The following is a 27,641-nucleotide window of genomic DNA, read 5'->3' as shown; positions in this document are numbered from 1 at the left end:
CTCTGATAGAGTTTACAAGCCAAGGAAGAGAAACCATCAAGAAAACCCATATCCTTTATACTATAAACTCATACACTTGTCTCAATTACAGACTCCCTGAAGGAGAAAGAATTAAAGCATTATATTTATTGCTTTTCTATTGTAAATTATTTAAGTCAGACTTCTGTAAGAATCAAACCTGCCAGCAGAAAGACATTGCATTTGCTTGGCTGGGTTCCTTCCAGAGTACATATAACTGTGAAATTTAAATACAGTGCCTACCAAATACTGTTGGCTTTAAGGGAGTCAGAGGTCTTATAATTAAACCTACTACTATTAGCCCTTGGCAGTTGAAAGCTAGATAGAAAAAGTTGAATTGTGATTTTCCTAGCTGTCTTTACCTCACTAATAACTTCTTAAGGCCTTTGGCTTTTTAACAGTGTAAATAGCTAAATTCAAATTGCGTGGGAGTTCTTTTTAAATTGATGAAAGCTATACAAATGAAAGTAACTACAGTTAATGAATAATAATACTAAAGATTGCATTTCCTGGGCAAGAACTTTCGAGCATTTTGTGCATTCAATGTTATAAGAGGCACTTTCTCTAGTGAATAGACACCCACATGGATCTGGTGATACTAATATTGCATATGGAAAATAACTATGTGAGGGAGGTATAAAGTATGTGTGTATGTGTGTGTGTGTGTGAGTCTGTGAGAACATTTATACAGATCTGCCATTCAAGCTGAAAATCTTCACCATTTATATACTCAATAATCTCATCTATGTGTTTTGTTTTTCAAAATGGAGATATTTATTGTTGTCAATCAAAGGTTATGAATGATATCAGGAAAGTCATGAAATACAAAGCTTCTAAATGAAAATTTTCCTGTGTAAAATTCAGATTATATTACAAAAAGAAAAAAAATCTTGGAAAACAAAAGACTTAGATAAGAATATAGATTTCTAACAGCAGAGGACAACTAGAGACCATACTAAACCAACATCACGTATTAGAATTTACCCTGCGTTTTAAAAGGTTATGTGAAGCAAATTTACTGTTACAGTAAATGACAACACCCACCCCTAGAGGAATGTATCGTGTGGTCTAAGTTTTTGCCTTAGTGTTGCTGACATATTTCATGACAAGTATTAGGTCTTTCCTTAAAGCTTTACATAAAATGTAGGCTTTTGATTTTGATTTAGCTGTTTCTTTGTAGCTGAGAAGAAAATTATCTTCTTGTAGCAATTAAAGAACTAATACAAATTTGCAATGCTTCCTTTAATTAAAAAGACAAAAGAGAAACTTGTAACTGAAACATAATTTTGTGCAAGTGATAGGATAATTTATAGCTAAAAATTAGTGTATTTAAAAAATTAGATAGGGCTTTCTATTTACTGTCTTAAAATATGCTTTTGAATACTGTGCTAACCACAACTATTTATTGAGTATATACTAAATACTACATATTTTTATAAATGAAAAGGAAAAAATATTAAGTAGGAAGGAGTATAATTTTATTAGTTCTCTCAATGATGATAAATTCTAGAGACACTATTATTTTCTACGTATTTACTTAATTTTTTACCCTTCCTCAGAAAGAGAAGTATTAGAAATAGACAGAACGATATAAAAGATAACCAAACAAATCAAGATAAAGGGAAAATAAGGACCAAGGGATATTATTAGTTCACAAAAATAAGTATCATATAATCCTAGAGATTTAAGTTAGATTGTGTGTCAGATGATACACAAATACAGACAGATGACCAATGACAATATTCACATGGATTACAAGGCTAAAAAATGTGCCAGTTTTTGAGGCGATCCCTAGCTTCTTATACTTGAGATCAAAATAATGAATTAAACAATATCTTCTACTCCATAACATCTCTATAACCAATTAATTCAATGGCAAGTTATATACAGTTGGATTTTTTGTCCTTAAAATGGGATTGATTTAGCCCTGATAACGAAGGTAGAAAATAGAAGAGAACAAAAAGAGCAAAAGAGAGTTGTAATTTTTATTTTCGAACTACAACTTGAAATTCAGTCGTCTGTTAGGGCAGATCAACAGCTGAGATGGAAGCAAGTTTAATATTCTCTTAAGAAATCTTAGGAACATAACTAAGACATGTCCCAGTTATTGAAGCCTATTCTGCCTCCATTTAGAGATAGATCCAGGGGGAACCCATAGGCAGAGTCAAAATTTTCTTCTAAAATCAATTTTCCATTCTTACAGCATGTGTATCAGTGAATGATCAAGGTCCCAAAGCATATATCATAGTAATTTGATACAGCAGTTCTAGCTAGATTTGACTATTTCTAAAGCAAGGTTACAAGTCACTTAATTTGGCCAAAGGAACTATTAATATGTCAATTAAATGCTTAACGTTAACCAACTTTCTGGTCATCTATAGTAATAAATTAGCTGTCAAATATGTTTTTGAATAAGTTTTATTGATTCAGAGGGGAAGGGATTAAGAAGTATAAATTGGCAGTTATGAAATAGTCATAGGGATGTAAAATAAAACATAAGGAGTATAGTCAATATTATTATAATAACTATGTATGTACTAGCTTTACTGGAGTGATCACTTCATAGGTTATATAAATGTCTAATCACTGTGTTGTACACCTGAAACTAATATAATATTATATGCCAACTATAATTGAAAAATAAATATGTATGTATATAGTTTCGGGACAGAGAGAATTAGAATGTTGTTGATGAGTACTTTCGCCAAAGTCACAGTGGCCTAATGAGTTACCCTTCTCTCACAAGATCTAATTCTTAGCTCATGGAATGTAGGTCCTTTCTCAGTACTACAAGAGACAAATATTATAGAATCTTCAAAGTGTTTTTCCTGAGTTGTGAATATTTCTAGACTTTACACTTGATTGGAACATTTTTGTTGGCCCTGGTCATTCCATTATTCTCTTCACTCATTTTTTATTTATTTAGTCAGATGACACCTGTTTAGTGAGCACCTACTTTGTGCTAAATAGGTTGCAGAAATAATGGTAGGAGTCTTAGCAGTAAGAAGATAATAATAATAAGAAGAAGAAGAAGAAGAATGGCTAATATGTATGGAGCTTTTTATTAGTGAGAGACACTATTCTATAAATCTTATTACAAGTCTTAATTCATTCAATCCCCATAACAATAGGTACAATGAAGAAATGAGGCATGGAACAAATATAAATATAATGTTCTTTTTGTCTTTGGGAAGCTGACAGTCTGTTGGGGAGAGATTTATATTATATAAATGATTATGTCAATATTTGTTGAAATGTAAAGTGAGATGTAAGATGTCACTTGGTGGGGAGTCAGGTACATTGAATGAATGTTTCAAAGAGAATGCAGTCTTGAAGGATGACTAGGAATTCATCAGATGGGTAAGGGGAAAGGCATTTCAGGCAAAGGGGCAAATATACAGAAACAAAAAGAAAAGAAATGGTAAGTATGATATCTACTAAAAATAATAAGTGCTTCAGAATGATTGGAGCATGGTGTACTATTGGATGGGTATAGCAGATAAATTCTAAAAAAGGAAGAAAACCTAAAGTAAGATTTTGGGAAATGGTTCATGGTAAGGAAAAAAAGTGTGATGTCCTCTGTATTCAGGAAAGAGATAGGAACAGGCACCTTTTCTTAAAAGACTATGTCACACTCTCCAGAAAGAAGACAACGAGACAATCACAGAGTAAGGGAATATATCAGAACAGTGTGTGGAAGGATAGTAGCTAGATCATGAGTGGTAGAGTTGATGTAATATGGATTAAGTGAAAGAGCCATAAATACAATGTCAGACTCAATCAAACTAACAGGAAAGAGGCCAGACCGACCTGAGAAGGGTCTGCTTAATATTATGTTTTAAAATCTTGGCATCAAGATACCAATTTCTATCTCTGGCAGTGCCACCCTGAATGTGCCCAATCCCATCTGATCTCTGAATCTAAGGAGGGTCAGGCCTGATTAGTACTTGGATGGGAAACTATCTAGGAAGACCAGGTGCTGTAGGTGTTAAAAAAAAAAAAAAGAAAAAAATGATACCAAGATCCTGTAAAATGTGTGTATCTTTTAATCCAGCAATTCATCTTCAAGAAATTTTACCTAAAAAAAAAAAAATTAAGATGGTATATAGTTTTAACTAAGGATAGTCATCACAACATGGCTTATATAACTAAAAATTAAAACAACTTAAATATCTTACAATAAAAGATTTTAATAAACTATGGAAAACATATGCAATGGAATATAAGGCAGCTAAAAGAAATGGAAGCACATTTTGTTTGTGGAAGAGAAGCACCCTTAGTTATTGGGGAGAACATATATAACAGTATAGTCAATTTAATAGAATCCTATGTCTCCCTCTGTGACAATTTCTACACAGAATAATTACTTTGGAAGTATATTAACCAAAGTGTTCACAGTGATTGTCTCTTCATACTAAGATTGTGGTTGATTCTTATCTTTTTGTTTTTGCTTATCTGAGTTTACTTTTCTTTAACATTGAACATGGATAATGTGTATAATATGTCTGACTTCTTTGTAGCACATAAAGTTCATTTATTCAAATGTCATCAAATACAGTGACTATAGAGTCTATATTTGGCTGATTGAATAACCTGAAATGATTGTTGTGATCTACCTCAGTAGAAAATATAGTGTATGCCTTCAAATTGCTTTAAAATGTGGAAGGACTTAGAACTATACCTAGAATATGGGTCCTTAAGTGACATACACAAAAAGAAAAGCCTTTAATGACAGAAATCATTAATTTAATAACAGTTATCAGAAATTAATAATGATACTGGTCGAATAGATAATATATAGTATTATAGAATCACGATTTACTTTTCTGGAGTTGGCATTAACATGAGCATATGTCTACTAAGGTAATTAGCCTAATTATATATATGTATGTATATATAATATATATATTATAATATATATTGCATAAGCTAATTATAATAATTAGGTTAGTATATACTATATTTAAATATTTATATATTATATATGAAACAAATAATTTTATATAAAATAAATTATATAACTTATATTATGTATAATATATATAACACATATTATATATTAATAAATATATTACATATATAAAATCAAGATAATTATCATAGTAGTCTCACATATAGGTATAAAGACTGTCATAAAAATCATGAGCAACTGATAGGTAATAATGTTCACAAAACCTCCTTTATGGCTCAGGAATGAAAAAAGAGGATTTCACAGAGGAGAAAGAGAAACATAATCAACTCTCCACTATCCATCCATTCATGGGCCTCTAAATAGTATGAGAAAAGCTCCTTATGGCCAGTCTTGACAAAACTGAGTTACCATGATTCCGGAATTGTTTTATCCCAATGCACAGTATCCTATACTACTTGGATTAATAGAAAGAAAAAATGGTCTTCAGTAAATAATGAAAGCGAGTATGATTATAGTCTGAGGATTAAAGAAAAGGGAAAAGCATAGCAAATTTTGATCCTGGGTAATTTGGATAGCCTTGATTTTGGATAGTCAGCATTTGTCAAATTTTAGTAGCTAGACATGTCTTTCATGTCATTAACAATAAGAATGTGGGAAATTACTTCCTTTGCTAGTGCTGAATGTAGAGACTTCACCAATACCCATCTCAAATCTGTTAAGAAGCCTTTGGCTTTCAATGTTAATCAATTTCTTGGCAGAGGATTTGTCCTTTGTTGTGAATAAATACAGTGGTTTTAATTATGAGAATATCTAGTTCAAAACAAATAGGTAAGCAGCTACTATATATTAAGAGTATGTGTGCTTTTGTTTGCAGGAAACTCTGAATGCCAGTTTTATATCTGGGCAATTCTAGCCTTCTTGGTTTTAGCTTTGGCTATATCCCTGATCTTCAATATTTCCCACTACGTGGAAAAAAAGCGACAAGGTAAGACATTTTGAGAAATAACTATATGGCACTTGCTTGAATGGAGACTGAGTCACACTGGAAAACCTACAGAAGAAAACAATTTCATAAAATGCTAGCCAGCTGGATATTCTTATCTGTGGAAAATCTGTTTGATATGTTTTTTCACCCTAAAGATTCTCTTAATTTAAGAATGCAGGTTACAGCTCTCCTGGCTAGAAACTCGCCCCTCCCTTTGGAGTGTACTATCTTATCTTGTTACCTCCTTAATTCTACAAGGCTGCAGCCTTCCTTAGTGTGACTCTCCTTCTAAAATGTACTTTCAATAAATCTTACTTTTTCTAAAAAATAAATTAATTAATGAAATAATAATAAAAAGGAATGCAATCATATTAGAAATGTAAAAAGACTCCCAATTTCGGTTTCATCTCTGCCTTAGGGTGTCAAGTAGGAAGGGATTATCCTAGTAAAATGTATTTAGCCTCCAATTGAACAATCTATGAAACTAGTCTATTCTGGAGCAGCCATAAAGGTTCTCTGTGATGTGTGATGAGAAAATCGAAGACTAGTTCTTTAAGGTTTTACTCAAGTCTACTCAAACTTCTCAGTGTCCATCAGTGCAGTAGGCTCAGTAGGGATCAGAAGGGAGTGTCTTCTTAAATTTGATGATACTAATGTAAAATATGAAGGAGAAGACATATTAACAGCAAAATCGAGGGTGAGTGTTCAGTTTTTCTAATTCTCTGACCAAAATGATTTCTATCAGCACATGCTGCAGCACATTTTGCATTGTTGACCAAATGTCCTCAGCCAAAATTCAACACACTTTTAGAATCTCTATTAGATCATTTCTGTGCCTAAGATGAAATTAAAGGCAAGCAACACTTTTTCATTAGCAATGATTTCAGTAATTACTTTTAAAATCAAATATTTTTCAAAATTTATGTCAGATGCACAAATAACCCATCAGCAACATCTTCTAAAAAAACCCTTCCTTTTATTATAGAAAAATAAATTAAGACCAATACTTTTCTTGATAGGATAGCTTATAAAATGAATATATTTAATTTTTTTATTAAAATATTTTATGAATGCAGATAATATTTTCACCTAAAATAGAAAAGGTGAATTAAGAGCCATACAGGTGAAATAATTGAAGGTGCGATCCAGCACAAGGATAAGCATCTGAACTAGTACTCGAGTCTTCCATTGATTCCGATGGTAATCCTTTGGAGATGTGTATGGGTTTTCCAACCGTCATTTTGGTAGTTCGTGCTTTGGAGTTTATGTACCCATTACATACCATTTTGCCACCATACAAACTCCTTTGGGGACTCATTTGCTCATAATGGGTAGTTGATCATTGTTAAAAAATAGCCTAACTAAAATAAGCAAGCTTTAATTTTTTTTTTCTTAAAGACAGATTTTTTTGTTTGTTTGTTTTTCTTCTTTCAATTGTATTAATCCTTACTGCCTCAGGAATGTCAGAAATGACTCCTTGCCTAAAAGTAATGTATTTGGAAATAACATTTTAAAAAACCAGGAAATAATAAATTACATTTATTGATGTATTTTTGAAAATCAACTTCAATTCCCTCAGTTGTTTTTAACATCATGACTTTAGAAGCCTACTTGACGTTGAATTAGAACTATGCTTTCAATATTTACCTGGGAGATCTCATACAAGGAATATTAGTTCTGATTTTCAGTTTCCCTAGCTACAAAATGTGAAAAATATCATCAAGACTATAGGGTTCTTGTAAGAATTACATACAAATAGTATTCCCCCTTATGGGGAATGCATTCCAAGACCCTCACTGAATATCTAAAACTATGCATAGTTTTAAACCTTATAGATACTATGTTTTTTCCTGCATGTCCACACCTATGATAAACTTTAATTTATATATTATGTAAAGTAAAAGATTAACAACAATAACTAATAATAAAATAGGATGAGAACAATAAAATAAGAATTACTTGAGCATAAGCACTGTGATACAACGACAGTAGATCTGATAACCGATATGGCTGCTAAGTGACTAACCAAGAGGGCGGGGATTGTATATAGTGTGAATGTGTTGGAAAAAGATGATTCACATCCCAGGTGGGACATAGCAGGACAGCTCAAGATTTCATCACACTAGTTAGAATAGAGTGCAATTTAAAACTTATAAATTGTTTGTTTCTGTACTTTTCTATTTAATATTACTGAACCACAGTTGATCGTGGGTAACTGAAATCACAGAAAGCAAAACTGCAGATATGGAGAGACTACTGCACCTCGGCACAGTGCTAGGGACTTGGTAGGTTGTTCCTGGACAGGGTACAGCCCACGTCGCCATTCTTGGTGGCCCTGGTGCTTCTTTATTTTCATTCTACAAACATATTTTTAAGGACTTGCTGTGGCTACATGTTATCCCATTTAATTGTAATGTCATTTCAGTAAATGTTAGTTTACTGACTTCTTCACCACTCCCACCATCCCTGTACTCTCTAGGCCCTCTCTAGCTCCCATCTCACTTTCTGCCCCTATCTCTGTCTTATTTAACACATCTATACAATTATCTGAGTTTTAGCATTAACTGTTATATTCATTTACGTCACAGACAGGCTCATTGTAGAGATTTCTGTGAGCTTTCATGGAATTGGTTCTAAACATTAGTCTATTGCAAATTATTTTATTTAAGCAGAAATGTGTCTTCTTTAGGTGGAGCACACAACTCTGGGTCTTGTACTTTATTAGCATACAAAACTGAGATTAGCCTTGGAGCAATATTTGTTGATGCCAATAGAATGCCTTTTGTTCTCATCCCACATCCTCTTTTTTTTTTTTTAACTTTTTTGGGGGAGAGGACATCGGTTAATGAAATCCAGTAGGTTTCAGGTATACAACTTAACAGTAAGGCATATATATATTTCTTTGTGTGTTCCCCTCCCGTAGTTAGATTTCTATTATCCCATATTTGACCCCCTCTTACACCATCTACCTCCTGACTCCCCCTCCTCCCCTACCCTCTAGAAACCACTAGTCTATTGTTCATGTCCATGAGTCTCTGTTTTTTTGTCCTGCTCATTTGTTGCTTTTAGGTTTATATCCCACATATGAGTGATATCATGTGGTTTTCAACTTTTTCTGTCTGGCTTAGTTCGCTTAGCATGATTATCTCGAGGTCCATTCATATTGTCACAAATGTCAGTATTTCATCTCTTCTTGTGGCTGAATAGTATTCCATTGTATATATGTACCACAGCTCCTTTATAGAGTCATCTATCATAGGATACTTTGGTTGTTTCTATGTCTTGGCCACCGTGAATAATGCTGTTATGAACATCCATGTGCAACTATCTTTTCGGATATAAGTTTTCAAGTCTTTGGGGTAAATATCCAGTAGAGGGATTTCTGGATCATATGGTAGATCAATTCTTAGTTTTTTGAAGAACCTCCATACTGTTTTCCATTTGGCTGTACAAATTTGCAGTCCCACCAGCAGTGAATGAGGATTCTTTTTTCTCCGCATCCTCTCCAACATTTGTTATTACTTGCCCTGTTGATAACAGCTATTCTAACAGGTGTGAGATGGTATCTCATTGTGGTTTCGATTTTCATTTCCCTAATAGCTAGTGATGTTGAGCATCTTTTCATATGTTTGTTGGTCGTTTGTATGTCTCTAGGGAGAAGTGTCTGTTCAAGTCCTCTGCCCATTTTTTAATTGGATTGTTTGTTTGTTTTTTGTTGTTGTTGTTATTGAGTTGTATGAGTTCTTTGTATATTTTGAATATTTGGCCCTTATTGGAAGTGTTGCTTGTAAATATATTTTCCTATTTGGATGGTTGTCTTTTTACTTTGTTGACGGCTTCTTTTGGTGTCCAGAAGCTTTTTAGCTTGATGTAGTACCATTCATTTATTTTTGCTTTTACTTCCCTTGCCTTTGAGGTCAAATTCACAAAATCCTCTTTAAGTCCAAACCCACCTCCTCTTTTTATTTCTGCAGTCCTTTCCCAACCACTACAACTTCTCTCAACATCTATGCCCAAGTATTAGTAATAACTGCCTTCCTTTCTATTACACATGAGCAAATAGCACTATCTTTCTCAACCTGAGATTCTGGGTGGTTTGGGATTAGTTTTGCAAAGTGATTCCTTTCCGGTCTTCTTGAAAATTACTCCCTGCTTTATTTTTCCTAGACAGACAGACTAGAAGAGATTCCAATCATAGTAGCTAGTGTTTTTGGTCTGAGAATGCAATGCCTGCTCTCACGTAACTTTTTCTTTTTGCATCTTTATTTTTGTGGCTAAGAAACTTGCAAGATATGACTCCACCTTGGCAAATAGTCAGTGAGTAAGTTTTGTTGATGTATTAAATAACATACAAAAGACAATCTCTATCCCAGCAACAATACAATATCTACACATTCAATCAGATATACATGATAAGCCTCTCCTTGATGTTTTTTGTAACAGTGCTAGGTAGAAGCTTTGAAATGGAGTTCTTCCTTCCCCAGGAAATAAATCTTTCATTTTTGTGTGAATTGTTGTCCAAATATGTTCTTTAGGAGGATTATATTTATTTATTTTTTCTGATAGGATTGCATTAACTCTTTCCTCATCTAAATAATAAAAAAATCTTTATTTAGTCTTTCTTCTCTGTTTTGAGAAGGAAAAACAAGTATATGGTTTGCTCATACATCAAAGTCTTATCAGTTTATCTCCTATTCGCTAGAATATGATGGCACATTTTTCACATTTTCACATTAAAAATGTATCAATTATTATTATTATTATTATTATGGAGTTTCAACCACCTGCTCTTGTTTCTTGCTGTTATGCATTGGGCCTGGAAGGGTGAATGTTATAAAGGAGAAAACACAAAAGCAAATGTTTGCTCACACCCTCTCAGCCTTGAACCTGACCACAAGTGTTTGTATCTGAATCACAGGAGAGGATTATGAAAACTCACTCAGCTCTTCTCACACAGAATCTTGCAAATGTAACTCCTTTATAGCAAAGTGAAAACTGCTTTTTGTTTTACTGAGTATCATTGAAATAACTAGGTAGCTTTTAAATCATTCCATTTATTTTTAAATAAACTTATAAGCCCTCATGGCAGAGCAAACTTTTTTCAGGAGCCTGAGTTTGCTGATCTTTCTCTTTAGCTGTATCCTCTAGACAATTTTAACTATTATTCCCCTTAGTAAGGTCATAGTCTATATATCAAGAAAAGGAGATCATATTCTATCACACTTCTTATTGTAAGTGCTGTAAAACTAAAACCACACAAGTACTGAGAGTTCATCTCCAGATCACACATTTAAATTGTAGGAGTAGCACGGAGTGTGGTGGTGTCCTTGAACCATATTTTTTAGTTTCCTTTCAGGATAATACTTCAATATAGTTGATCTTGCTATATAATGCTTTTTACCTGTTACTTATTTTCTTCTTTACATTGTTTTATTTCTTTCCTCCCACTTAATCATCAAATTAGTATCCCCTATCTAATTGTTTCTACTTCCTTTTTCCTACAAAGCTTTTTGGTCTAAAACTTTTTGCTTTTCTCTGGTAATAATACATCCAACTACATTTCCTTTCTATAGAGCTAGCTTTTTACACATTACATTAGTATACTTTCCAGGCAGAAACATTCATACTTCAAGCACATCCAACTGAAAAATCCACACTATCTTTTAAAAATATTAATCTGTTTGTGAAAATAATTTTACTCCATACTTATTTTTTCTTATTCTATTTAAGTAATGTCACTCTTGTGTTTTCAAGTTCTTTATTTTTATTTTTACTTTCAGTTTAACACTCAGTTGATGATCATTCTCTTGCCAAAAGTGAGATTCAGTTATTTTATTTTAAATCAAGTTTTACTTCTAAATCTTTTTACCTTTAAAATAGCATCTTAATTATATCAGCTTGCTCTCAAAGAGTCCATTTATAAAGAAACTTTCCAAATCAAATCAGCACAATGAAATTATGACCTGTTATATATATGGATTTAGAATGTATAATACTGAAAATCAACTGTAATTTTCTAAAATGTTTTTACAGAAATTATTTCATTTATCTTCTACATCTACTTGCACAATACAGGCATTATTATCCTTACATTATGGGTAAACTGAGAATTAGACTCTAAAGTGATTTTCATGTTGTCACATGGGAAATGCATTGAATAGTTGTTGCCCAATACAATGTCTTCTGATTTCTCACCCTGAATTTGTTCCGTGATACCTCAGGCTATAGTTTGACTAAATTCTTGTACATGCACTTTAATTCTAGGTAAATATGAAGAATAATTAATGACCTAAATATAAATATTTTCGTCACATAAAAAGAAATCAATATATACTTTATATTTTTCAGTTTACAATTTTATGGTCTATCTTAACTACTTTTTATTTTTATGCTCATTGATATTGTTTATGTTTCTCAAGCTTTCTGATTTTGCTGGGCTTCTATTAATTTGTGGCTATGTGCAATAGTAGACTTCTCCAGGCTTCTCCCAACATCCATATGCATTCATACTCATATCTAATGTGAAGACAGTTGAAAATAACTGCAACTTTCATATGTAGCTCCTGGTAGGGCATTTCCTGTGGGCTAGAAGAAGGGTATTTTGGATATATCAGCAATGAATTATATTAATCATTTTTAGTCTCATAACTGCTTGATGTGTATGGTCTGTAAAAACTTCCCGCATTTGGTCCTTCACAGAATTATTCCAAATACATTGACATGTGACATGTCCAGTTCATCATTCAATGTAATGACTTTAAAAATTTGTTTCAATAATGTTTTTCTAACAATTAATGACCTCTCTGGAGAATAACTTAACTTTGTCTCATAGAAATCTACCTAAAAATAATCTTTGCGGGTGTTTGGTGATTTATTCAATTATTTGGAAAGATTTTTGCTGTTCCTTACAAAATACTTGCACACTGTTTTTCATATGTTAGAGCTGAAAGATCACTGTTTGGTTACTATTATGTCTGAATCATCATCAGAGACTTAAATAATACTGGGCTTCATTTTATAGAAATAACTTTTGCAAGGTTTTGGCTTTTATTTAATGCCAAGTTAAAGGATATACAATTGAAATATAATAAATATCACACTATATACATCCATCTAGTTCAACATCAAAGAAAATATATTGATAAACAGACAATATACAGTCTTTCATAATATTGATCATCATTATTTAAATCATACTCTGAATTTCTCTTAATAATTCATTATAAATCTATTGCTTTTACTTAAAAAATGAATTTATTTTTCCAGTTTTGAATACACACATTTAATTTGAAGTAAAAATATTTTCTTTCATTTGTCTTTGAACCACCACCTTCATGATTCAACAATAGGTTACTTTGAGATTTGGTACATAAGTTTTTCATGATTTTACAATCCTACATCATATCTCTGGTCAGTCTTCTTACAATAGATCAGCATGTTATTTCTTTTAAAAGAAATTTTACTGTTTTGATTAAATTTGGAGACAGTGTTCCCAACTTTTTCCAGCTCTCCCTAGAGCTCTCATCTCTCCTTACTTCTATTTGTACCATATAGATGAAATGGAATCATGACCAAAGCAACTTCTTGAACATCATTTTTATGTTGTTGTTCACATGCTAAGAAATATTAACAGACACATTAAAAATAGATAATAGATAGATAGTGTCTTCTAGGGATTTAAGGGACAGGAAGTTGGGGCAGGGAAGCAAAGCTTATTCAAACTACGAAGGGCAAAGAGTGAAATTTGTCAGAAGAAGGCAGAAGTCCTTCATGGAATCCAACAGCAGAAAGTACAACCATGCCTCACAATGGGCTGGAAGGCAGAGACAGAGGTCAGTATTCTTGGCTTGACTCCTTCATAAAATGGCTACACATTCGAGTTCTATATCACTTCCAAGTTGCACTGTGTTTCCATCCCAAATTATCAAGAACGAATATGGAATATGATTGGCCCAAATCAAAAATCTTTATCTCTAGTTCAAGCTATGGTGGCCGAGTCGCTTTATTGAAGGTGTTAACTGACATTGAGGCTAAGCTCCCCTCATAAGACTCTCTAAAAGATTTAATAAATGTATGACAAAATTTCTATTAATATTTCTGTTTTGAATATCTTTCAGATAAAATATACCGATACCCTGATGACTACATTCTCAGGTATGTGGAAAATAAGTTATGTGTTGTGATTCTCAAGTAATAAGGGAAAGTAACAAACACTATATTGTTTTAGATTTGGCTCAGGGATATTGCATTTGGGTAAAAAGAAGATGAGAAGTGAGTTTTAATTATTTTTACTCTCATGAAAATTAAAAACTATAGCATTATTATTAGCCTTAGTCATGTACTCATCCTGAGTCAATAAGAGTGCTAGGTGAAGGATGGAATGAGATTCAGATCAGATTGTAAGAATACAGTCTAATCGTGTATAGAATTTGTGACCTTTAAGAACCTAGGCAACACCTAATAAAATTTAAGATATGTTTACACACATACCTAAGGCAAAGAGGTTTCATGGTATGCTGTTTTTAAGAGTTGTGACAATCACTAGGGAAATAAGATAAAGCAACACTAAAATAATGTGCAGTTATAGATATAACTCATTCTTTTTAATACTTACTGAATGTGTTGCAGAAAAATTGTATAGTGAGGTTCTTTTTTAAAAAACAAGGTTCATGGTATAAGTCATAGTAAAGAAGTTTCATTTTCTTAGACAGTACATTTTTTGACCCAAATGTGTCATTAGATTGTAGAGTTCTCTTTGGGGATAAAAAAAAAAAAAAAGAATCTAAATATAGAGAATTTCCTAGAGGACTCTTCAAGACCTTTCTGAAATAGTAGACTGAAAGACTGCAAGGTCTTTCAAAAACACAGAGCTTTCTCGCTGGGAAGGATAAGATTATAAGCTTCTGCTGGCCTCTAAAAGGTCTTTTTCTTTTTCCTTCTCCATGGGGAAATGCTTCTGGCAAATTCAGGATCTGGGCTGCAGGCAGAACCACACACGAAAAAAGTCTTTATTTTTGGACTACTCTTAATATTAGATTTTATAAAATGATAATTTTCACATCATTAGTTCAAATCAAGAGTAATTTGATGATTTGGTTACAATAAACAATGTGACAAAATCCCACATTACCATGTAGAAGTTAATATGATGACTGATTTAATACCTGTCATTTGAAAGACAATATGACAGAAAATCTTGTGATTTGATAATTCCGCTAAAGACTAGGATGATAGTTTTTGGATGCAGTTGGTAAAAGTCAGAAGGGAAAATTGGTAAAATACCCATTTCAAAGCAAGCAGGCTCTTAACTGCAGGCAAAGTACAGAAAAGAAGCTGCTTCTTTTACAATAGTCATTCAATCAATAAATATTCATTCAGCAAATTAAGAACTGTATTAGAAAATAGAGGTAAAAAAGATGGAAAGATTCAGATCCTTCTTTTAAGGATTTAATGATCTATTGTAATAAATCCCCATCTAGATAAAATTTGAATATACAATGCAAATTTTATCTATAAAAAGTGGTTGGCATGTTAGTAACACATTTATGTATGTACTTCATGGCTTGTCTATTTTATTAGGCAGTTTGGGAGTTGAAGTCATCTTTGTAGGAGGGCATGGAGGCCCCAAGAAAAACAAACATTAAACTATCTCCAGCCATTAATACTTAAACATTAAAACAGAAAGCGGAAATAAGAACTATTTTTCTTAAGTTCAGCTAGAATTACTATGCTTTCTCAGTTCTTAGATAGTTTGAGACTAGGGTTCCCCATTACACCCTCTACCTGCCCCTACTCTACATTAGTTTAAGTGGGAAGCTATGCTGGGGGCGGGGGCAGAAATGTGCTCCTCTGCTCTTATCTCTTTCTGCTTCCTCAACTCCTTGTCCTTCCAGTACTAGTAAGTCAGAAACAAGTTTTAAGGAAAGTGTAGCATCCATGTTTAACAGAAAGTTAGAACACGCTTCTTGGTGTTGTTCCTTGTGTCACTTTATTTTTCCTTTAAAACACAATTTTATACAGTTATTGTCTTCTGGAGTGTGTTAGGAAGATGATTTAGTGTGAATAGCATGAATTTGAGATTCATACAATTCTAGATTTTAATCAAACTCTTGTAATTACTAGATTTGTAGTCTTGAGAAAAGGAGCATTGTTAAACTTCATCTGAAAAACACAAATAGTAATGTAATACTTTCCTTACAAAGTGAATTCAATAAAAAAGATGCTGCCTTATTGGGTAAAAATTTCTACCCATTTACAGTATATTCAGCCTCAAATTTAGAAAAGCAATTCAGATTGACAATTGCTTTAATTTTATCATGACCTGTCAGTTTCAGAATCTCTCTCAAACACTTAAAAAAAATTCCTAGCAGTTTTTTCATGGTCTGCTCCTAAGTGGCACTGAAAAGTGCTTTTATCACAAAACATATCTCATCTTTGCTATTCTTCTACCTTAAGATAAGTTATTGAATTTCTGGAGCTTGCAGGCTGGGGATCCCTTATAACTTCCTCTCTTTGCTAAATATATTTTCCTAACATCCTGGAGCAGACCTTTAGTTTACATTGTACTCTTTGCTTGTTCTCATAATTGAGGACCCTTATGGCACAGAACTCCTGGGTAGCCTTCCTTGACATCTCAGATTCCCGAGTAGATATGCAGCTGAGGCCCTCACTGTGATCACTGCCACACTTGTAACCAAAGTATCTCCAAGTTGCCAGCCTTCTGTTTCTTTGTCTTAACGTGAGAATAAACCATAACCCAAGCTCCAATCCCCTGACTGCAAGAAGTCCAGTCCCTTCCTAAGTAGTTCTTGGAATCCCTGAGAAGTGCGTGTAAGTTCCCAAAATCTTATTTTCAGTTACCCTTTTGTTACTCTCTGCCATAGATCTGGGATTCTTTCCCCATCTCTTTAGACTTCTTTATTCTGACAGATCTTTTCAGTGTTCTTTCCTCCATACTTTGGCAAGAGGTCCTTCTTTTTAAGTGCTCCAAAGTCTGTGTTTAATAGACTTTACAAAGAAGTGGGCATATTAGAAGAGAATCTGAACACAGATCAAGAGCATAAAAATTTCACATTAGATGTTATTGTTCTGAAAGCCCAGACATATATCTGCCTATTCAAAGAAATATCTACTAAGCAAGTCCACACCAGAACCAACTTCTTATAGGCCCCTAAACGTGTTCTTTCCTCAATCTGACAACTTTTCAGTCCTTCAAAATAGCCTCACTTAGTTTTATGAAATATTTTTCATTTTTATTTGAATATTGGAACCCTACATTTATATCATAGAATTTGCGAGTTTAAAAAAATAGGCATTAAATAGTTTAATATCCTTGATTTATAAATAAAGAAATTGAAACTCAGAGAATTTATACCCAAGGTCACCCTGGCAGAAGTAATGCTTTTTTATAAACTGAATTGAATTATTTAATCTACTTAGATAATAAAGTATTAAGGCATTTTTCTAAAAATAACCTCACAATAAAATAATAATAAAATATATACAAAAATCTTAAAAAATGGAAGTGACAATATATATATATGAAAATAGAAAATTTGGACCTTAGTAAAAGAAAATATTATTTTAAATGTTGCAGTGTCTTTGAATATTTATTGGTTAGAGGACCATTTCAGACATGTTCAGACCAATGGGGAATCTGATGTGTCCCCAAACTCAGAGATGCACTGGACTCTGGGATATGGGCTTATTTGTTAATTTGTTTTTAATTGTAATTAATCTTCTACATAAAATGCTGCCAAGCATTTATGCTTGAATTTTGTTAGATATTTGCAATGGGCTGGAGCTATTTGGCATTGATAAGTAATGTGTGTGTGTGTGTGTGTGTGTGTGTGTGTGTGTGTGTATTTAATTTATTGATGAGGCAACTACCCCTGAATAATGGTTTATTTGAGATGATTAATCATGCGAGACCAGTCTCTAGACACAGGGCACTGCATTATAAATCACATCTTATTTTCATTCATGAAGAATGAAATGATGTTCATTTTTTTGGACATGATTTATCATTTGCAGGTCGTATCTGCTATCTATGTGGGCTAGGAAAATGAATGGATTGTCTTATTAAAAATTCTTCACCTTTTGCTATTACATTCTCTGTATAGCCAGAGAAAAACTATGAACAGGGACCCCTCAGTATCCCAATATTAAGATGTATTGAATTACCTATGGAAAGAAAGGTCATGGATGAGCTCCTTTGTTATAAGATAAGGGAAATGCATGTCAGCATCTGGACTTTAGAAACCATTTAATACAGGTATCATTTGAGCTACAATTTTTTTTAGGGACAGATACTTATTATTTACATATATTGTGTCTTCTTTCAGAAGCATGGGGAATAATATAATGCTATGCTTTGAGATAAGAGTTCTTTTTTCTTTTGATGCAATTCCTTCCAGCTCTCAGTGAAATGTAATCGCAAAGTTAAAACAGTTGCTATTTTATGAAATGTCACTCTCAGGGCCTGATATGGCTCTCTGTTCTCAGACTTGCTTTTGTGAAAGCTGGTCACCAGGGCTATCTTTACTGTTTGGAGACAATAGTGAGATGTCTGCTGTAAGCCTAACAGGATTACTCAGATGAGACTGTGAGGAAACTTAATAAAACATCAAGAGCAAATGGCATTCAGGGCTTTAAAACCAGGGTTGCATTACAATCCTAGCACTGCCAATTCCTGTCTGTGTGTCTTTGGACAATTTATCTCTAGGAGCTGCAAATTCCTATGCACACAGCAAGGGTAAACATAAAATTCAATCTGAGGCTAGAATGAGCACTGGCATAAGAAAAACTTTCATGATTGGTGGTTATTGCTGATATTACTGATAAAATTAGGGAAACTATGTTAATCTGTAGAAACCTCAGGCTTCTCATCTGTAAAGTGGGGAATAATAATAGTATTTGGCAGAATTTCTCTCATTCTTTGATATAATATCTGTAAAACAACTCAGCATCTAGAGGTGATAGGTGATCAATCATTTTATTGCATCTACCAATCTGAGTCTACAATATTTTTTTTGGCCTTTTATTTTTAACGTCCCTGTCAATGAATATTTACTTAGCTCACATAGTTTTAGGGAATATTCTGGGCATATAAAAAGGTAGTACAATGTATAGTTAAGAGCACATATTGTGTGACCTTCAGCAAATATCTGACCTCTCTGTGCCTCAGATTCCTTGCCTTTAAAATAGGGATGCTATAGTGACTATCTGGTAAAATTGTTGTGAAAATTAAATGAATAAATATATAAAATGCACTTTAATTAGCCTCTAACTAACAGTAAGTACTTTGTATCATTATTTTTTTGAAAGAATGACCAGAAAACGACTTTTCAAACTTATATGCATGCATGCATGCATGCAGGCATTCTGGTACACTTGCGTTCACTCACTCACTCAGATATAAACATATTTACCTCGGTTGCCCAAGGCTGAAACAAAACAAAGCAAAACGGTAGTTCACTAAATATTGAAATTAATTAAGAATTAAGTGTAAAATGAATTCTAATAAAGTAAATTATTTTTCCTTTTTATAGGGAGGATGAGTATTATGTTGAAGACACACCAATTTATGGCAATTTAGATAATCTGGTTCCAGGTAAGTTTTATTTTTCCAGATATTATTTGTCTATAAATTAATATCCCCTACTTAATTTCACAAGAATTCAAGGTGGCCTATTTTTTGTCACAATCATATTTAAATATCCCAAATGATAATCATAAATTCAAGTATGTTTAGCATATTATTTAGTATATATTACCAAAGCTGCATGTTGTAAGTTGTATTGCAACATTCAGTGTAAATTAACATCCTGTTTTCTATAATCTCTTTATTTTTTTACTATATAGTAATAAGAACACAGAAAGGCTCTACTACCATGAATTTTGACACACACACAATTCTATGAATAAAGCTATTTCTTGAACAGAAAATGGCCCAGGGAAACAGTGTTTTATGTGCTTTATATAAAAGCAAATCTATAATAAAATATCTGCAACATGAAACACATTTTCTGGTTTCCCTTTTTAAACTCGTTCTTTGTAAGTAGAGAACCTAGGGCTAAATTGATGGCAAATGGGGAAAGAGAAGAGCTAAACTATCACTGGGATGGACATTTTTGTTCTTATATAACAGGTCTCTTAAATTCCCAGCATCTCTTATTACTTGAAATATCCTAACACCCAATAACAAAACACCCCAAATTCTTCAAAACAGACAACAGTGATCTGATCCCAGAGCTCTGATGAAAGAAGACATGAGGGTAATGCTAACATTTAATCCCTTGCCTGACAAGCACTCCACTTAATTCATGACAGAAGAATTGGGGGTTGACTCCTGTTGATCTCTGAGTCTCAAACACAAGATTTCCAGAAATAGACTAAATTAATCTGAATCTCTATGCATTAAAACAGTGTGGAATTCTCCTAATCCTAAAGTTAGAGATGTGAGAGTTTTATAGGATTCAAGAATTTGTTTAATTTTTGTCTTTTCTCCACTGTAAGGCATCCTCTGATCTCTGTGCTTTAAAAATCAGAAAGTGTTTTTTCAGGAATAAACTATTAAAATTAAGTTTCCCTCCTGTTTCACCTTGCAGAATCATGGTGCCCACCAATAACACCTAAGGACTTAATTTCTTATGTGTTCTGGTGGCCAGAATCTCACTATATCTATAATTTTCATATCTAAGTGAGTGCAGGAGTCATTTCCATGGGTTCTGATTTAGTAAGTCCAGGATAAAGCCTAGGAATCTGTTATATAACAAACCTCTAAGGTGATTCTGATGAATGATTTCTATGGCTGATGCTTTGAGACATGTCACTCTATGGACTCTTTCTTTTGTATTGCTTTAGAAAGGGTCAGATAATTATGAGGTACCTTATAGTAGATTTATTATCTTTTTTTCTATGGGGGCAAATTGGTGTAATCCACATTTCTGCCAGGTTACTGGCCATCCTTATCAGTTACTAACTGTCTTTCCTCTCCTTTTTAATTACTTACCTGGGGGAAGAAAGGTATGAATGATTCAATAAGCATGTCCCCACAGGATGAAATGAGTGCAGGTCTGTTGGCTGTTGGATATTGCACACAAACTCCAAGTAATTAAGGCCAGCATAATATAGTCTCAGATCCTTAGAACAACCTGGCTGAATTGTCCTATCACTGATTTACGGGACAAAAATCATAATCCAAACTTTTTTCTTTCACAATAGGATGCAGGGTTCAAAATGCTTCTGAATTAAACTTTTTACTCATAGGAAAAAATTACCAAATTGTAATCATCAATGTACATGCACTGTGCTTTATGTTACCATGCACCATTTGCAATCAAACTTAAATAGAAATAAACAAGCAACACTTTAACTCATGGCATCTCTACATCTAAATAATAGTTTAAATTGAAATTATCATGTCTTGCAGTGGTATAAAAAATAAATATTATCTAGTCCTTATCCCTCTGTCTTAAGGTTAATGCTGTGAGACAAAAGACTTCCTCACTCTGATATGCAGGGAACACTTAGTGCTTTCTTACCTCTTTGCATTGCCATAAAAAGGACTAGTCAAATGACTCTTGGGGATTTCACATTTGTAGTTAAACATTGTTCAAGTCATGTATTTTTGTTTTTCCATTGTGAATCATGATCTTTTTGACTCCCAAGAACCAATGGATGAAAATTGCTATGAACAAATGAAAGCCCGACCAGAGAGATCTGTGAATGAACCACAAGAAGCCACCCCGCCTGCACGAGTGAGTTTTGTTTTCTGTGTAAGGGTCAAGTTCAGACTAGATCACAGCACAGCTGCAGGTTTCAAGATCATGAAAGCAGCACATTCTCATGTGCATCTAAAGCAGCCCGTTAGAAATTTTGCAGCCTGAATCAGTGTCAAGTACTGGGACCTGAGCTCTAAAGGGAAACTCAAAGGCAAGTAAACGGTGCTCAGAACCACACTGGAAGAGCCAAAACTGTGTACAAGTCAATAAATTTAAAGGAAAAAATGGATTATTATCTTAAATAATCAGTTAAGCCTTTTCTTTCAGATCGAAAAATTATATGTGTCAGAGAGATAAATAGAAAGGTAGACATATGTTCAGCCTCCTCAGACATAGCACTGCCTTTATTAAAAGCTCTTCACAATTCTTAGCTTATATACTGCTGAAGTGCTATAAATTTCATTTAAAGTAGTTTTCTTCCTTTTCCTCCCAGGTCTTGTACTTTCAATTATGTTCTCATAGGATCAGCATTTCCAATGCAGTTGTCATGTGTCAGGCCTTGTATTATGTGCTTCATATGCATTAACTTCTTAGATTCCTATGAGGGAGGCAGCATTGCTACTCCCATCTGACAGTCTTGCAAAGGAAGAAAAACTTGCCTTAAAGCATTTAGGTACTAGACGGCAAGAAGACGGGATCTAAACTTAGTCCTGTCTAACAGAAAAATATTCTCCCCTCTAAGATGGGTCACATCTTAGAGACTTCCAATTAAGGTAGAATTTTTCTATTTTTCTTTATGTGAATCCCCTACAAAATCAAGATTCTTGACATTTTTATTAAGAAACCAAGATGTACTGAAGTTTCAGCAAATGTAAAGTCGCCCTCTGATGGGCAAATCTGTCATCTGATGTTCAAATAATTGTAAAGTACATTTTTAGATAAAAGGTGTGGAAAAACTACATAATATGATCTACTAAATTCATGATAATAAAAAGAAAACCTCTAAAAGAAGGTTAAAATATAGCCACATGATCTGAAATGTAGAGATTCATATCACCTTAGCTGTAAAAGAACAGAATTTGGAATAAAAGTTGCTATTTAATACATGCAAATTGAATAGGCCAGCTTTATTTGAGATGCATCTGGTTTTTACTAATGTAGAAATTGTGCAAACCTTTAAAATGTCTTTAAAAGTCTGCTTTTTAATAAATTATATAATTAAAGATACTCTAAGGAGATTAGTCTTTATCTGGTGTTGGATTGCACCTTTCTCACAAATTTAGTATCACAAAATTGAAGTAATCTTTTTATATTTGCCCAATTCCATTTTATCAGAATGATCATTATCATCAAAAACACTACCCAGTTTGCTTCTACAGTACTCACTTTGTTACTACTGTCAATGACAAAAGGATAAAGAACCTACAATATTATGCATAAAGCTTGTGGATAAAGTCTTTGTTTGTTGGAAAAATAGAAATAAGTTCCTTGCCCTTTGAAGATGATGTGTACAGTTAAGAATTTGTAATTTCAGCCTCTCAAACTATTATTAACTAGAAAAAATTCATCAGGAAACCCAAGAAAGTGAGTCCACAAGAATTTCCATGTCCTAAACAAAATTGAAGGACACAAGTGTGAGCTTGCTCTTTTCTTATCTTCATGTCAAAAATCTCTCAACAATCTCTCCGTTCCCTTCTATGTCAGAAGCGCCCTCTCTCTTTTCCAAGGCCCATACTTCTACTTATGCTCTTGACCATTTCTCCTATTTCTTTCAAGCTCTTGCACATTCAATTATTTGTCTCCATTTTTCATGTTTTTAAAATGAATTATTACTATTCATTCTATAAATATGTGCAAATCACCTCAATATTTAAAACCAAAAACAAATAAAACAACAAAACTTTACTTCAATCTAATTCCTGAAGTGATTCTTACTTTCTTCTACTGTTTCTATTTCTTTCCATAGACACACATTCTTCTACCATTGGCAATTTATTTTCCACCCATCCACTCAACTGAAACACGCTCTGGTGGTCACGCATGACTATTACATGTACAATTTGTGTTTCTTTCTAGAATCACATTTCTTGAACTCCTCAGTACTTGATAAAGTTGACTAATTGTTGACCAGACATACATCATTTGAAATACTTTCGGTTATAAGTTCAGAAACTCAATTCAAACCACTTTAGCATAAGTGGTAAATTACTGGCTCATGACAGGGAGCTGTAAGGGTATATTTTGTTTTTGAGATGACTGACTATAAGGGCTCTCTTCATTTCTCCTCCCCGCTTCCCTCTGTTACTGACTTCATTCTCTTCTATTACCAACAGACTCTTCCACTGAGGCTGGGCAAGCCACTGGTAGACCCAGACTTTCTTCCTTTCAGGTCCAAGAAAAAACACCTTTTCTATTCTTGCTCCTGTATCTTAACCCCAAAGCTGCCATATAATTGGCTTTGCTGAAATCACATGTCCATTCCTGGGCCAACTTCTGATTTGAGGGGAATGGATGGTATGATTGGTTGCAGTGTAGGTCACAGGCTTAGTCCTGTGCTGAGCTTGGGGTATAGCACTGTAATTGGGGTACAGCATTGTAATCCAACACCAGATAAAGGAAAAGAATTTCCCAAAGGAAAATGAAGAAGTGGCTTTAAAAAAAAAAAAAAAAAAGCAAATTGCTGGACAAAAAAAGATATCTATCCTTTTGTATTCCTGAGTGCTTTCTGGTTAATTGGAACTTCACTGACATCTCCTTTATCTGTCTGGGCAAAACAGGTAAAAGCAAGTACCGTGTGCAGGGAGCAGTGGATTGTTCAGTTGGCCTGGAATACAGAGTTTATATAGGGGAGTAGTTGGAGTCAAAATAAAAATGGTAGAGTAGTACTGAGCATACAAAACCATGAATGTTAGGATATGAAATTCAGACTTTAGTCTATAGGCTATAATTTTGGAGACAGGATGGTAAAAAATATTAAAGTCGTGCCTTAGGAAGATAATTTGAGGACAATATACAAGTTAAGCAAAGAGGAAAGAGACTAGAGCAAAGACATTAGTTAGGCAACTATTGCAATTTTCCAGAAATAATTATTTTAGTATTAAAAAGTCAGATAAAAATACCAGTGAGTTGTAAATATAACCATCTCTTCTTCCTTGCAGAGAATATAACATATTTAACACTTAGCATAAAAATGGGTGCAACAGGGATATTCTTACTAATGCATTAGGGGTTTTGTTAATCCAAATGTTGCTTCCTTACCCTGTCCCCACAAATTGAGAAAATTTTGTCCTGCTCTTAAATGTAAATAATTAATACAGAAATTTTTGGTTTCTTCAATTGCTTTCCTAAAGTTCTAGCCTACCAATTTATAATTATAAATTATTATATAATTATCATATAAATTATTATATAATTATAATCCCATACCCTTACTTTACTTTTGTACAGTGTTTAGAACCTCTCTAGATATTATCTTTATTTACTTATAACATTGTGATATAGGTACTTTCATTTTACAAGCAAGAAAATTGAGACTCAGAATAGTTTTTAAAAACTGTCTAAGGTCCCATGATTAGCATATTACAGAACTAATTTGAATTGTAGGCTTTCTACCACCAAATTCAAGGTTTGCCTTCAAGCCTATTGCTTCCATTAAGTTTTCTTACTCTCTTGTTCTTCCTATTCTATTATTTACCCAGCTCTAGGTCAGAGAGGACTATCAGATCCTCTTGGATGCAAATAAATATCACCAAGACCAACCAACCCAAAATGAACTCAGAGGGGATCTGGGGACAATTAAGCAAGAAATAAATAATAAAGATGGAAAATGTAATTTTTGCCAGATGACAGTCACATAACTGGACACTGTTATTTTTATACTTCTGAATCACAAAAACATAGAAAAATTGGGGATTTTAGTGAGTATCATTAAATGACCAATTATTAAGCATATATAAATTAGATCTTGTGATTTGTTCAATTCCTTTTTATTATGCTTGCTCCCAGTTTAACACATTGGAGTATTGTTACTTGGGAAGAGCAAAATAGGGCAAGCACTCCCTGAGATAAAGGCAGGGCAGGGACAGGTAAGAGTTCATCTAAAATGTTTCTGTATATTTTGAGTATAAAAAAGAAATAAAACTACACACAAAAAGTTCATCTAAGCACTCTATTCCACTCAAAAATCTTGACTTGACTATTGTTTTTAGTTATCATTTTAACCGACAAATTTGGCAAAACCAGGTAGCTGAAGTTCAGAAAACAAGCTGCTTGTTTTTGTTTGTTTGTTTGTTTGTTTGTTTTATGGGCCTTAGAAATTCCCAGAAGCCATCAAAGTGAAAGAATAAGTTAATAATGAAAAATTAACATGCCTTTCTTTTTAGGTGCCTGATGAATCACAGATGTTTTACGCCTCACTAAATCACAGCAATGAGGGGAAGCGCAGAAAGCCCAGGAAACAGAATACTTATTTGTCAGACAAGGATAAAGATGAGCAGTTACACGGTATGAATGCCAGCCTTTCTAAGACCACTCTGGCAGACAGTTTCCCACCTGAGAGGCAGGCGGTAGAAGAAAACATTCACGATGATCCCATTAGACTGTTCGGATTGATTCGTGCACAGAAAGAACCTGTAAACTAGCTGGATTGTGCTCTAGCTCAGTGATTTGGCTCTTATTGAAGAAGGCTGTTAAAGAAAACAAGATTCCCATATGACATAGAATGATTTGGCAGGTGGGATTGATCATTTGTTGGGATGGTAGTTTACCTCTCATCCAGAGCTTATGTTTTTGCATACTGAATGTCATGTCATGAAAATTAGTTATTCAAAGTCGTTATTTAAATCCACTTTAAAAATATCTAATAGTAAAATATAAAATAACATTAAGTTTGCAAATTCATCTTGATGGCAATGTCACAACTTTACCAACAACATCTAATACTCAGTGAAATAAAACCAAAAATCTCTGCAGAAGAAATTTTTATTCTGAGAACTGAAGAACGAAGAGTCTCCCGTGTGAGAGAGAGAGAGGAAGAGCGTGATGTCATGGAAGAATTCTATTTGGAATCACCTGTTTCTGTCAATAATTATTTTCTGTTATGAATTTGTGTAAAATTAAATGTTAGCGCCAAAGTGAAATATTTAAAGTTATCTACAATGCCATAGGACACACACACACAGAAACAGTTATATCTAAGGTCAGAAGGAATTGGGCTTCTGATTCCAAAGAAGAGCTAAAATACCATAAGAAATAAAATTAATAACAATAATTACATCTTGACTTTAAGTTTTTATTTTCATTTTAAAATAAAATCTTGGCTATTATATATGTTTATGTTGTATTTTATACATACCATGATTTAGTAAAAATAAATTTTGATTTTATTTTTGGCAGTCATTTTTTTCTATAGCTGTTCCACATCATTCACTTACATACTTACCTAGCCTCCAGAGATAAAATTTTGCTTCGGTTTTATATAATTACAATTTCATTGAATTCCATTCAATAACATTTTGAGTTTTATGTATCAATTATATCTGATGTCTGGTCATTGGGAAGAATTTTAACTGCAAATTCAAATTCTTTAATAGCTGTAAGTCTATTTAAATGATCTATTTCCTGTAAAGTGAATTTCAGTAGTTTGTATCTTTCAAGGAAAATTTACTTCTCATCTAAGTTGTTAAATTTATTGGCATAATGTTGTTCAAAATATTCCCATATAATACTTTGAGAATCTGTAAAATCTTTAGTGATTTTGCCTCTCTTTGATACTAAAAATTTACTTTTATTTTTCTTGATTCAAAGAAAAATAAAAGTAAATTTACTGTTCATATAATTTTTCTATTGTTTTTATATTTTCATTGATTTTCCCTGCTTCATTAATTTGCTTTCTGAACTATATTATCTTTTTTCTTCTCCTTATTGTGTTATTTCATTTGTCCTTTTTTTAGCTTCTTAAGGTGGAAGCTGAGGTCATTAAGACTTTTCATCTTGTCTAAAA

At 33.2% G+C, this 27,641-nt stretch overlaps 1 protein-coding gene across 1 annotated transcript in view; it reads left to right on the top strand.

Annotated features, from left to right (window-relative positions):
- Positions 1–27,359, top strand: part of LOC107519620 (T-cell receptor-associated transmembrane adapter 1) — a 31,037-nt gene extending 3,678 nt beyond the window's left edge. The window contains exons 2-6 of the mRNA XM_016162466.2: positions 5,805–5,915; positions 14,033–14,069; positions 19,466–19,527; positions 21,588–21,676; positions 26,023–27,359. Of these exons, the coding sequence (XP_016017952.1) occupies positions 5,805–5,915; positions 14,033–14,069; positions 19,466–19,527; positions 21,588–21,676; positions 26,023–26,280 (557 nt within the window). The 3' untranslated portion in view covers positions 26,281–27,359. The remainder of the gene's footprint in view (positions 1–5,804; positions 5,916–14,032; positions 14,070–19,465; positions 19,528–21,587; positions 21,677–26,022) is intronic.
- Positions 27,360–27,641: the final 282 nt, after the last annotated feature.

The sequence above is a fragment of the Rousettus aegyptiacus genome, unplaced genomic scaffold (genome assembly GCF_014176215.1).
Source record: "Rousettus aegyptiacus isolate mRouAeg1 unplaced genomic scaffold, mRouAeg1.p scaffold_m13_p_4, whole genome shotgun sequence".
Classification (NCBI taxonomy): domain Eukaryota; kingdom Metazoa; phylum Chordata; class Mammalia; order Chiroptera; family Pteropodidae; genus Rousettus; species Rousettus aegyptiacus.
The sequence above is the reverse complement of the archived record's forward strand: the minus strand, read 5'-3'. Positions and strand labels throughout refer to the sequence as shown.